The sequence below is a fragment of the Pseudonaja textilis genome, chromosome 14, assembly GCF_049901715.1.
Source record: "Pseudonaja textilis isolate UNSWEBS1 chromosome 14, rPseTex1.2, whole genome shotgun sequence".
Lineage (NCBI taxonomy): Eukaryota > Metazoa > Chordata > Lepidosauria > Squamata > Elapidae > Pseudonaja > Pseudonaja textilis.
Window position 1 is genome coordinate 3,419,862 of NC_142003.1, and position 12,254 is coordinate 3,432,115.

General features: G+C 49.9%; 1 protein-coding gene across 2 annotated transcripts in view; it reads right to left on the bottom strand.

Annotated features, from left to right (window-relative positions):
- The window catches only part of RADIL (Rap associating with DIL domain), a 35,835-nt gene that overhangs the window by 15,719 nt on the left and 7,862 nt on the right, over nt 1-12,254 (bottom strand). Inside the window, exons 2-4 of one of the 2 annotated variants that reach the window (XM_026704346.2) lie at nt 10,712-11,270; nt 2,337-2,665; nt 761-1,456 (exon numbers count right to left, since the gene is read on the bottom strand). In XM_026704346.2, the coding sequence (XP_026560131.1) occupies nt 761-1,456; nt 2,337-2,665; nt 10,712-11,261 (1,575 nt within the window). In that variant the 5' untranslated portion in view covers nt 11,262-11,270. Of the gene's footprint in view, nt 1-760; nt 1,457-2,336; nt 2,666-5,053; nt 5,186-10,711; nt 11,271-12,254 lie in introns of those variants that run through there. The other variant, XM_087941984.1, reaches the window with a different exon arrangement.

Below are 12,254 nucleotides of genomic sequence, written 5' to 3' on the forward strand. Positions count from 1 at the left end.
GAGCCACCAAGAAGACTCCCGTCAACGCTGACTGAGCAAGCCATTTCTGTATAAACAGAGCAAACCCAACCCCCTCCTAGCACTGATGATGTTCCCTAGTTGGGTCATGAAACGGCTGCAAGAAAACCACCAAGCTCAGAGACCCCCCAAGGACCCCACGGTCCTCGTCTTCCTCCTCTTGACCCCCTTCCTCTTGCTCTCCACAAATCCCACCCCCTTCCAGCACTGATGATGTTACCTAGTTGGGTAATGCAACGTCTGCAAGAAAACAACTATGCTCAGAGAGCACCAAGGACCCCATAGTCCTTCTCCTTCTCCTTGTCCTCCTGCTTCCCCCCCGCTCCTCCTCCTCCTCTTCCTCCATCACCACCTCCACTCTACAAACCCCTCTCCCTTCTAGCCCTGATGATGTTATCTAGTTGGGTTATGAAAGTTTTGCAAGAAAACCATCAAGCTCAGAGACCACCAAGGACCCATAGTCCTTCTCCTTCTCTCCTCTTCTTCTTCCTCCTCCTCCTCCATCTCCACTCCGTAAACCCCTCTCCATTCTACCACTGATGATGTTCCCTAGTTGGGTCATGAAACATCTGTAAGAAAACCGCGAAGCCCAGAGAGCCACAACGACCCCTCCGATGAGAGAGGGAGTGCAAACAGACTGAACTAAAGGTGGACATGGACTAAAAGGTGTCCCACCACCAAAGCCCAAACGGCTACTCCTACCAATCCTCCCATTTCCTCCTTTTACCGCAAGCCTACTGACCCACACGCTCTTCTGAACCATTTTCGTCGCCTTGAGGAGCAGCTTCCCAAAGTCTCCCAGCCTAAAATGGGTGGCAGAGTGCTGGATGCAGAGACACAGTAAAAAGGCCGGCGCCAACTTGTGGTCGTCTCCCGTGGGCTCGATGAGTGTCATGATCCTCCTCAGCAAGACATCTTCGTTGGCCTTGTCAAATTCCAGTTGCAGCTTCCTCCGACTGCTCTTCCGGCCGGAGGAGGCCTGGACTTCCTGTTTTTTGGAAGAGGAGGAGGAGGAGGAGGAGGCCTTGTCTTTGAAATGGGTGCCACACATCTTGCAGGCGGTGGGCGGCGGCTCGGGCTCAGATGCCCGGCGCATGGCCTTCAGCTTCACCAGCGTCTGGGTGGGCAGCAGTTGGGTTTTAAGAGGGTCCTTGTAGAGGAACAGGTAGGAGAGGCCGAGGGAGATGAGATCGCCGTGACGGAGGACCACCGCCTTGCCCACCTCGGAGAAGTTGACGGAGACGCTGGCGCCCGGGATGGGTTCTATGAAGAGCTTCTCTTCGGAGCGGTGGTGAGAACGGGTGGGCAGCTTCACCCGCCGGATGGAGCAGTGGAGAGGAAGGATGTCGGGCGCCGAAAGGCTAATGCTAGGCTTGCTGGCTTGAGTCCTTTGGCCAACCGTGTGTTGCTCGCGGTTCAAGAGGTAGACCAGCCTGTCCTACGGAGTCCAACACACAAGCAGGTAGAAAGGAGGCGAGCTTGGGGCCAACCTGTTCTGACTGGGCGGGGCGGACCCTCGTGCCAAATTTGGGGGACTTCTCTTTCACATCCTAACAAGAGGGCTCCCAAAAGCTACTTCGACATTCCTGTCTCCATACAAATGGAGGATTCACATGCTGAGATGGTGGACAACTCAATGGGTTGGGTGGGAGGAGATGCTGGCCAAGAAAGGAGGCGACTGAGAAGAGTGGCAAAGTTATGGATCTAGATCAGGGTCTCCAAACTTGGCAACTTTAAGATTTGTGGACTTCAACTCCCAGAATTCTTCCTCCAGTCATATTAACTCGGGAATTCTGGGAGTTGAAGCCCACAAGTCTTAAACTTGGCCAAGTTTGAAGGCCCTTGAGCTAGAGAGATGGGTTGCAGGAGAAGGTGGTAGAATTTAGCCAGCATGTCTTCTTCAGGCCTCCTCTAGATCAGGGATCTCCAACCTTGGCAACTTTAAGATTTGTGGACTTCAACTCCCAGAATTCCTCCTCCAGTCATGTTAGCTCAGGAATTCTGGGAGTTGAAGCCCACAAGTCTTAAACTTGGCCAAGTTGAAAGACCCTTGATTTCTAGAGAATAGTAGGATGGGGAAGGAACCAGGCTGGGAGACTGGGAGTTGTAGTTCTACTCTTCTGGAAGAAAACCTGGCTATGGAATTATTGTTGCGGTCTAGGGAACTCCAGAATCAGGGGAGCATCCTATACCCTACCACGAATCATGGCCGTGGCTTTCCAACACAACTGGCTGGGGATAATGGGAGGTGCGATCCAAGGCATCTAGCAGAGGGACAACTTGAAGAAGGCTGCCTCGGGGGAAGAGGGGACACTTACGTGTTGCTGGCTGTATCCCTGTAGGAGCAGCAGGTGAGGGGACTGATAGAGCGAGAGTCTCAAGGTGTTGCCCCCGTTCGGCTCTTCGGGGGCAGCCACCGCCCGCCCATCCGGTACCCACTCCATGCATCGGAGGGTCTCTGGCAGCGTTGAGTAGTGCCGCTGAAGAGGCCCCTCTTCTTTCTGCTCCTCCAGTGGGCCTGCTTGGCTAAGACTGGTCTCGCTGACAGTGCGCCTAAGGCTGGGGGGTGAAGTGTGGCAAGCCATCAAGGGAGTCATGGTGCCTTTGGTCCGGTTGCGCTGGAGCTTCCGAGCCTGGGCGTTAATTCCTGGGGGGGTTGAAGGAGAAGAAGGTGGGCAGTAAGACCCATCTAACGAGGGGTGGGATTCTCCCACTTCGCACCTATTCACTAGAACCGGTTGTTAACATTCTAAGCAGTTCGGAGAACCGGTTGTTAGAAGAAATTGCTGGGCTAATCCTGTAAGGAAGGCAGGAAGGAAACATTCTGGTGTTGCTTACGGAAACTGCCTCTCTGTTAACCCTTATTACATTCTTGGCAGGACTAGACTTCCTGTCTCTGGAACGTCTCTGGAGTTATTTTCCCTCCTTTGCTGGTACTTTGCTTGTATGGAGTGACCCTTGAAAGTTACAACAGCACTGAAAAAAGTGACTTATGACCCTTTTTCACACTTACGACTGTTGCAGCATCCCCACAGTCATGAGAGGCCAGGCGAGGAGATGCGTGCCTCGATGTGAGTGATGTTGAGTTGGCCATGCCCAGCCAATAACACGACCACCAAGCCACGCCCACCCAGTCACATGACCACCAAGCCACGCCCACCAACTAAGCCACACCCACAGAACCGGTTGTTAAAAAAATTGAATCCCACCCCTGCATCGAACCATCTGCACCATCTAAGAGAGAGTTCTATCCAGGGGTGGGCTGCTTGAGAACCCCCAAATCCCACTCCTGGCTGGCCCCGCCCACCCTGCCCCTCCCAGGAGTCCCCAGGTGGCCTGTTTGTGATTCAGGTGAGTGCAGGGCCTGCGCAGAGGCTCAGGAAGGGCGAAAAGAGGCCCTCCAGGACAGGGGCGGGATTCAATAAATTGTACTACCAGTTTTGTGGGCGTGGCTTGGCTTGGTAGGCGTGGCAGGGGAAGGTTATTGCAAAATCCCCATTCCCACCCCACTAACCTGCTTTCCAGCTCCGTTCTCCCTAACCCTATCCCAGTAACATCATGGTGTTCACTAATTCGACGACTCCAGTGATTCCCTTGACAGTTGGGGCAAGGACGGTGGCACCAAGGGGCACGAAACTCACTTAACAAATGCCAGAAATGTTGGCCTCCATTGTGGTCGTACACCAAAGACTCCCTATATTATTATTATCATTATTATTATTATTATTATTATTATTATTATTATTATTATTAGTTTATTATTATTGTTGTTGTTGTTATTGTTATTATTATTAAACTCTTTTCATTGTAGAAGAATCCATACAAGTCAACTCTGGTGGGAAATACCAGGATGATGAAATGAGAAAATCTTGAATTTAATTAAAAGTAAATGAAAAACAATAAACAAAAAAAACAACAACCACAATTCCAGGGAGAAGATCTGGGGAGGCACTAGGGGTCCTTTTGCAGGATGGCTGCTTCACCTCATGTCACCCCCCTTTTTGCAGTAAATTCATGCCAATTTCAACAAAAAGCATTTGAGGACTTATACATACATACATATACATACACACACACACACACATATGGTATTCAGCTTTGTTTGGGTATTTTTCCACGTCATTATAGTTGGGCTTTTAAAGTTGTAGCTACAACTTTAAAAGCACACCTATAATGACGTGGGAAAATACCCGAACAAAGCTGAATACCATACATGTAAGTACCTGCGAAAACTTAAGAAAACACAAACACACACACACACACAGACAGACAGACAGACAGACAGACAGATAGATAGATAGATAGATATAGATATAGATATATAGATATATACAGATATAGATATATATATATAATTTCCCTCCCCCAGCTAATCTGTCCCCTTGTGTGACCTCTTGGAAATGGCAGCATTTCAGTGAAATGCAGGTGTGTGTTTTTTAAAAAAAAAAACTTTAGGAAATATGCATTTGGAATAATAATAATAATAAAAGTTTGGGATGGCAGGCGAGGGAAAAGGAGGGAACCACTACTTATCCATCATCATAATTCCGTAGCCGAGGATAAAGATGTTTCCCTATTTCAGCTCTCTGTGTTGGCTTCCCTTCCAAGCCATGCAGCAGAACGAAAGCCAAAAATATATTCCGAGAGTGATTAGACACACACACACACACGCACACACCCAAAAAAGACCATCTGGATGGGCCATGCAAAGGACATGCCTCCCTACTCCCCCTTCCTCCGTCAGCCTTTTCCAGATTCCCTTCTGCTCTCTCTCTCTTCTGACACACACACACATGCAAACACGCAAATCCAATTTCACATCTTGTGCAGCAATCTTTACCAGCTGCCTTCCGTGCAGTGGGGGGAAATTAAGAAGACGGGGGGCGGGGGGGAGTCTCTTTCCTGCCTGGCTCTCCCCTTTCTGTCCCCCGCCCCCCACACACACACTTTCCCAAATCCCTGGAAATAAACTGGAATGCAGGGGACGGATCTGCAGCTCCCTTCCTTGGGGCAAGGAAGGTTGGAAGAGTCTTACCGCAAAGTTGAACCAAGGGCTTCTCAGGCTTTTGAGGCAAGCTCATCTGCCAGAGCGCTGGCGGGTTGACAGGATGGCCAACTGCAGTGGAGGCTCTGCGCTTTAGCTGCAGAGGTAAGGAACAATTAACTTCTCCACACCGAGAGAAAGGTGGGGGGTAGGGTGAGAGAGAGAGGAGAGGGAGGAAGAGAGAGAAGAGAGAGAGAGAAGAGAGGAGGGAGAGAGAGGAGGGAAAGAGAGAGAGAGAGAAAGAGGGGGTGAGGGACGGAGAGAGCGGAGAGGGAGGGGGAGAGAGAGAAGAGAGAGAGGGAGAGAGAGGAGAGAGGGAGAGAGAGGAGAAAAGAGCAAGAAAGAGAGAGAGAAAGAGAGAGAGAAAGAGAGAGGAGGGAGGGAGAGAGAGGGGAGAAAGAGAGATAGAGAAAGAGAGAGAGAGGAGAGGGAAGGAGAGAGGAGAGAGAGAAAGAGAGAGAGAAAAGAAAGAGAGAAGAGAGAGAGGGAGAGAGAGGGAGAGAGAGGAGAAAAAGAGCGAGAAAGAGTGAAAGAGAAAAAGAGAGAGAGGGGAAAGGGAGGGAGAGAGAGGAGAGACAGAAAGAGAGAGAGGAGAGGGAGAGAGAAAGAGAGAGAGAAAGAAAGAGAGAAGAGAGAGAGAGAGAGAGACTCTAATTTGGGGCAGGACAAAGCTTCTAAATGCAAGCACAGACTTAGAATAAGAGTAGAGCTGGAAAGGATCCTGGAGGTCTTCTAGTCTAACCTCCTGCTCTGGCAAGAAACCCTATAGACCATTTCAGACAAGCGGCTGTCCAGCCTCTTCTTGAAAGCCTCCAGTGATGCAGCACCCATAACTTCTGGAGGGAAGCAGTTCCACTGATGAATTGTCCTCCCTGTTAGGACATTCCTCCTTAATTCCAGGTTGCTGGCTAGGTCCCACCACCTTCTCCTGCAACCAAACTCTCTAGCTCAAGGGCCTCCAAACTTGGCCAAGTTTAAGACTTGTGGGCTTCAACTCCCAGAATTCCTGAGCTAACAGGACTGGAGGGGGAATTCTGGGAGTTGAAGTCCACAAGTCTTAAAGCGGTCCAGTTTGAAGACCCCTGCCTTACACCATGCCGGACAAATGGTTGTGCAATCTTTTCTTGAGAACCTTCCGCAAGGTGGAGCACGTACCTTGCGTGTGGGTGAACCCACACACTCATCTGGACCCACAAATTCACCGAACGGCTTTGCCTCTGTCCTCCATTCTCCGCCCAGTAGGACAGCTGGTTCTGGTGAAGCCTTCTCCCCTCTTCTATCCACAGTATTCCCGTAGAAGCGAGATAACACCTTCTCCTTGAGGTGAAACACCCTTTTCCAGAACACTTTTCCTTATCGACCTCAAACTAGATTTCTCAAAGTTTTTCTCACAATCCCCGAGTGGGTGATTTAAAAAAATAAATAAACAAACTCTTACATTCCTTGGAGAGAAGCGAAATTTAGAGATGGGACTCGCTCCCCCTTGCAAGAAAGTAGAGAAAGAAACGAAACACCCAGGTTCTCCGTGGATGGAACAAGAAATCAGGATCAGAAAACTCTCCAAGCCCATATATAAAGAAAACGGCTTGGAGTCCACCAGGCAATCTACCTTATTTGGTGAGGAACAGCCTTGCAGTTCTTAAATACATTTTTTGGGGTTGTTTGCTTTAAACTCTGCCTTTGCTGGGAAACTTAAAAAGAAATTATTGGAGCAGGGAAGGGACAGAGATGCTTACTGGGTTTCTTGGTACGTCTCCAGATTAGGCGAAAGAAGGACAAATAGGGCGGAATAGTCTACCGGAACAACAAGCCATGATTTTAGGTCAAGCTGGACCACAAATTGACTGGTGGAAAGGAGGACGTGGCCACCGTACAAGGGGCCAAAGAAGCAAAACTGAAATGTAGAGAGGAAAACAGGGACATTTGACCCTCAAGGTTGAGATAATTGTACCCCCAAGGAAGAGCAACTGAAAACCCAAACTTAATCTAGAACTGGAGGCAAAATTCTGGTTAGGATATCAATACTTGCAAGCAAATATTTATGGAGGTTCTCCACTATCCAGGTCATGGTTGTCCCAAAGGTGCTTTTTGCCCCAAAAGGTAACTGGACTTTCTTGTGGTTGTTGTTGAAAACATTTCGTGTCTCATCCGAGAAGCTTCTTCATTTGAAGAAGTTTCTGGGATAAAATGAAGAACCTTCTTGGATGAGAAGCGAAACGTTTTCAAAGGATGAAAACCCAAGAAAATATAGTTAACTTTTGGGGGAAAAAAAAAACCACCTTTGGGACTTACAGCAAATCTTTCCCCAGTTGCCATTGTCCACAACCACCTTGGTTTCCAATAACGTGACTTAGGAAGACAGGGATTAGCAGCCTGGATGACTGAGAACTGCCGTAGACCTTGAAGTTCTGAAGATGCTTCTTGGAAGAGAAGCAAAACGTCTTCCAAGGAAAACCAGAAAGTCCACTTGCCTTTTGAAGAAAGCTCCTTTGGGACAGCCATGACCTGGAGCAGGAGTCGCCAACCTTTTGGACCTCAGGGACCACCAAACTCACAATTTTAAATCCCGCGGATCAGAGACCCTGGGAAAATCCCCCCAAAAAGTCTGCAGGAAAATCCCCCCACCCTGTTTCCCTGCCGATCAATCATTCTTTATTTGGGATCTCAGGATACCGTCTCCAGCTCCGTTCTCAGGGGGAGAGAGAGAGAGAGAGAGAGACTTTTGGCTTCATGCAAGGAAAGCAGCAGAAGCCGCAGAAGTCTTTCTTTCTCTCCCCCAAACTCCGCCAGAAATGAGTCCTTGCCGGCGCAGCCTCTTGGAGCAGGAGGCCTTGCAGGGTCCCAAAGACTCATGTCTGGCAGAGTTTGGGGGAGAGAAAGAAAGACTTCTGCTGCTTTCCTTGCATGCAGCCAAAAGCAGAAGAAGAAAGAAGCGGAAAGAAGCAGCCCGGTCGCCGGGCCAAGCACGTGGGGCGAGGGGGGCAAGTTCCCCCCCACTCCGCCCTTCCCCCCCTCTCCTCACTACCTCGTGGTGTTCACAATGCAAGCGACACAAGCCTTGTGTTCCCGTGGGCCATGTGGTCAGCGCAGCCTTGTGTTCCTGCACAGCCTGAATTAATTGCTTTGGGGGGGGAACATTTCTCTACGGACCACTGAAATTTTCTCACGGACCACCAGTGGTCCCCGGCCCACTGGTTGGCGACCATTGACCTGGAGGACTGAGAACCTCCCTAGCCATTTCTTAGAAAGCTTCTCATCCAAAAAGCTTCTTCGGTCCAGTTGAGCCCAGCTGCCGAAGAACCTTCCTGACCTTGAAGATTTTCAGAGCTTTTCAAAGGAAGCGGGAAGGAGGGACGCACGTCGTAACACGAGCACCACTTTTGATCGGGATGGTATAAGGTTCCTGCTTTGTGCTAGGGGTTGGTCTAGAAGACCTCAGAGGACCCTTCCAACCTTCGGATCCTATGAAGAAAAAGAGTCCCGTCCAAAGGAAGAGAAGGTTCTCGAGTGAAAAGAAGAAAGAAAGAAAGAAAGAAAGAAAGAAAGAAAGAAAGAAAGAAAGAAGGAAGGAAGGAAGGAAGGAAGGAAGGAAGGAAGGAAGGAAGGAAGGAAGGAAGGAAGGAAGGAAGGAAGGAAGGAAGGAAGGAAGGAAGGAAGGAAGAAAGAAAGAAAGAAAGAAAGAAAGAAAGGAACTTCAACATTCTGCTAGTGGTTTCCTCTGCTTTAAAAAGCCAACTTTCTGATTTCCTTATCTGTTGGAAAGGACTCTGATTCCAGGCAGCCAGAGCCAAACAAAAGCAAAATACGAAAAGGAAAGGGGAAAAAAATAACCCAGCGGAGTTGTCTCCCTCCAAAAAAGACTGTTTTAAAAAGTCTCTTCAAAACTCTCCAAGCTTTGCTGGAAAAACAAACACGGGACTTTTTTTTTTCCCTGGATGTGGCCAAATCTTTTCGGCCCCTTTTCCCTTCCCCGTCCGGCCTGGGGGGGTCTGGCTTTCCCTCCCACGGTCCTGCAGCTGATGGTTGACCTGGCTCTGCAAATGAAAACATTGGGTCTCTTACGCAGGACAGGACTCCTCCTGGCCCAAGGTGTGCTGTTCTGCTCCTTTGGCCCCGAAGTTTGACTTGGCTTTACAGCCCCGGTCTTATTTCTTGGCCACAGCCAAGCAACTTCCGCTTCCAAAGCCATGGCGGTTGCTCGGCGCAAAGGCCTCCCTGTTTCGGCATCCCTGGGCTTGTGGTTGTTGAGGGACTCCCTTCTTCGAACGCCGCTTGGTGAGCAGATGCAACCAAACTGAGCTGAATCAACTTCAGACGACCTAGGGAGCCACTAGCAAAGGGGGTTCTGCTACACACACACACACACACACACACACACACACACACACACACCCCTTCCTCTCTCTTGCATGCCCAAAGAGTTCTCCTCGTTAAAGGAGAGCATTTGAAACTCAGGATTGGAAGGAGGCGCCCTTGGTCCTCTCTGAACTTGGTGGTTTCCTTGCAGATGTTTCATGACCCAAACTAGGTAACAGCAGCACTGATGATGTTCCCTGGTTGGGTCATGAAACATCTGCCAGAAAACAGCCAAGCTCTGAGAGCACCAGAGAGCCATAATCCTCCTCCTCCTTCCTCCTTTCCACAAACCCCACTCCCTTTAGCAGTGATGATGTTACCTAGTTCCTAGTTCCTCCCGTTCCTTCCTTCCTCCCTTCCTTCCTTCCTCCTCATCCTCCTCCTCTCCACAAACCCCACTCCCTTTAGCAGTGATGATATTCCTAGTTCCTCCCCTTCCTTCCTTCTTCTTCTTCTTCCTCCTCCTCCTCCTTTCCACAAACCCCACTTCCTTTAGCAGTGATGATGTTCCTAGTTCCTCCCCTTCCTTCTTTTCCTTCCTTCCTTCCTTCCTTCCTTCCTTCCTTCCTTCCTTCCTTCCTTCCTTCCTCCTCCTCCTCCTCCTCTCCACAAACCCCACTCCCTTTAGCAGTGATGATATTCCTAGTTCCTCCCCTTCCTTCCTTCCTTCCTTCCTTCCTTCCTTCCTTCCTTCCTTCCTTCCTTCCTTCCTTCCTTCCTTCCTTCCTCCTCCTCCTCCTCCTCTCCACAAACCCCACTTCCTAGATGATGTTACCTAGTTTGGCTCATGAAACGTCTGCCAAGAAACAACCAAGCTCAGAGAACCACTAAGGGTCCCCTCGGTTCTGACCATTCTTGCAATTGCCTTGCTTGACAATTGAAATGCTGGCAACAGTTGTGGCCGTAAGTCAATTAAGATGGACTTTTGGACAGGCCAAGACTTCCTACCCAAAGTTTCTCCCCTCCCACCCCCCTTAGTCCAAATCCTAATCTATGGGAAGTCCCAGAACCTCACCTCTCTAGCTACCTCTTCCAAAGTTTTCATGATGGGTTTAACTAAGCGTACATATTTGGCTGAATAATTCACCTCCACCGGGTTTTCCCCAGTGAATATCCTTGAATGACCCCCCACTTCTCTAGGTCTAAGCCCCGTGTTGATCTATCCTCCCCCTCCCTCCCACCCACCCACTGGCAGTTTGCACGCTACGCTCCAACCCACAAACCACAAGATAACGGCTTACGATCTTGTAACTTCAGCGCTGCCGTAGAGCGGAAGACCTTCTGTTTCCTCACCTGCTGTGATGGTGTCTCTGTCCTCGGCCGTCATCTCCTCCACTTCAGACCTCTTGCGGAGCTCAAACCTCCGAGAGAAACCTTCCCGCGGCTTCCAAAGGTCCTGGATCAAAAGAGGTTTCTCGTGGTCCCTCAGGATTCTCAACCCTTCCATCTTCCACTGCTTCTCCGAGCCAGCAAACGTCCCCACGACGTCGCAGAGAACGTAATGGCCGACATCTACCCTGTTGAGTCCGTACCGCTCAAGAGCTTCTTTCAGAAGCTCCTGGGCACTGGAGGTGGCCGTAGCCAAAACACTCTTGTAGTGAGTGCCCACGCAGATGTGACACCCAAAGATCTTGAGAACTCCGGGAGCTGAGACCTGGGTGGAGAGTTCCGACGGATCCTCCTTGTTCGCCTCTGAAAGGCTGTGCCCCGAGCTGCGGTCCTTGTAGCTCAGCGTCTGGTACAAGACCTGGGAGAAGATCCGACTTTGTCGCTTGAACCGGTTCTTGGACGGCGGCGCCATGGCTGAGGTTGACCTGTAGAACATCGCGCAGGAGGGCGTCATGGGTCATGGCTGGACAGAAAGAAAGCAGAGCCCTGAATGTGTGGTCAGGAGGCCAGAAAACAAGCGTCGGCATGGCTAACAAAACAACAGATGTTCAACAGAACGTCAGCAAAAGAACAACAACCCGCGGAGCACAGGTGGCTCCAAGCTCCATCCTACGTTTGGCCAGAGTCCCGGAGGGAGTTTGTTTAACGTGGTTTTGAAAAGGGTCCAAGGAAGACCGGAGGAAGCAGGGTGAAGTCACCTGAGGCAAGGGGTTTCAAACGTGGCAACTTTGGGATAAACACTGCTCTACCAACAACCACCCTGATCCCAATTTATCTCCTGCCCACCTTGAACCAGAACGTCTTCTCAATTGAGGTGCTTTCTGAGTATTGCACAATGCTCTCGGTTGTTCTGGCCCATCCCATGTTGCTTTCCCCCAACGGGACAGCAAGTCGAGCCGTCGTTTTGTCCTTGCAAGTGTTGAGCAGGGCAGCCAACCATCTGGAGATCTTATCACAAATCCAATGATTGCCCAACCTCTGCCTTCTTCCATCCTGCTATAAACAAAAGCTAGATTTGGTGGGGTCAAGAGAAGATCTATCCTGCCAGAGGACTGGAGGCTAAAACAAATTGCAGGAACTGGGTATGTCTAGTTTAATGAAAAGAAAGTCTGGGGATGACAGGATAGCAGCCTTCCAATATTTGAGGGGCTGCCCCAAAGAAGAGGGAGTCAAGCTATTCTCCAAAGCACCTGAAAGCAACGGATGGAAACTCATCAAGGAGAGAAGCAACCTCGAACTAAGGAGACATTTTTCTGACAAGAGGCCAGAAAACAAGAGACAGCATGGCTATTAACCAGTGGAACTGCTTACCACCAGAAGCTGTGGGTGCTCCAACACTGGAGGTTTTGAAGAAGAGACTGGACAACCATTTGACTGAAAGGATCTCCTGCTGGAGCAGGGGGTTGGTCTAGAAGACCTCCGAGATCCCTTCCAACCCTTGCTATTC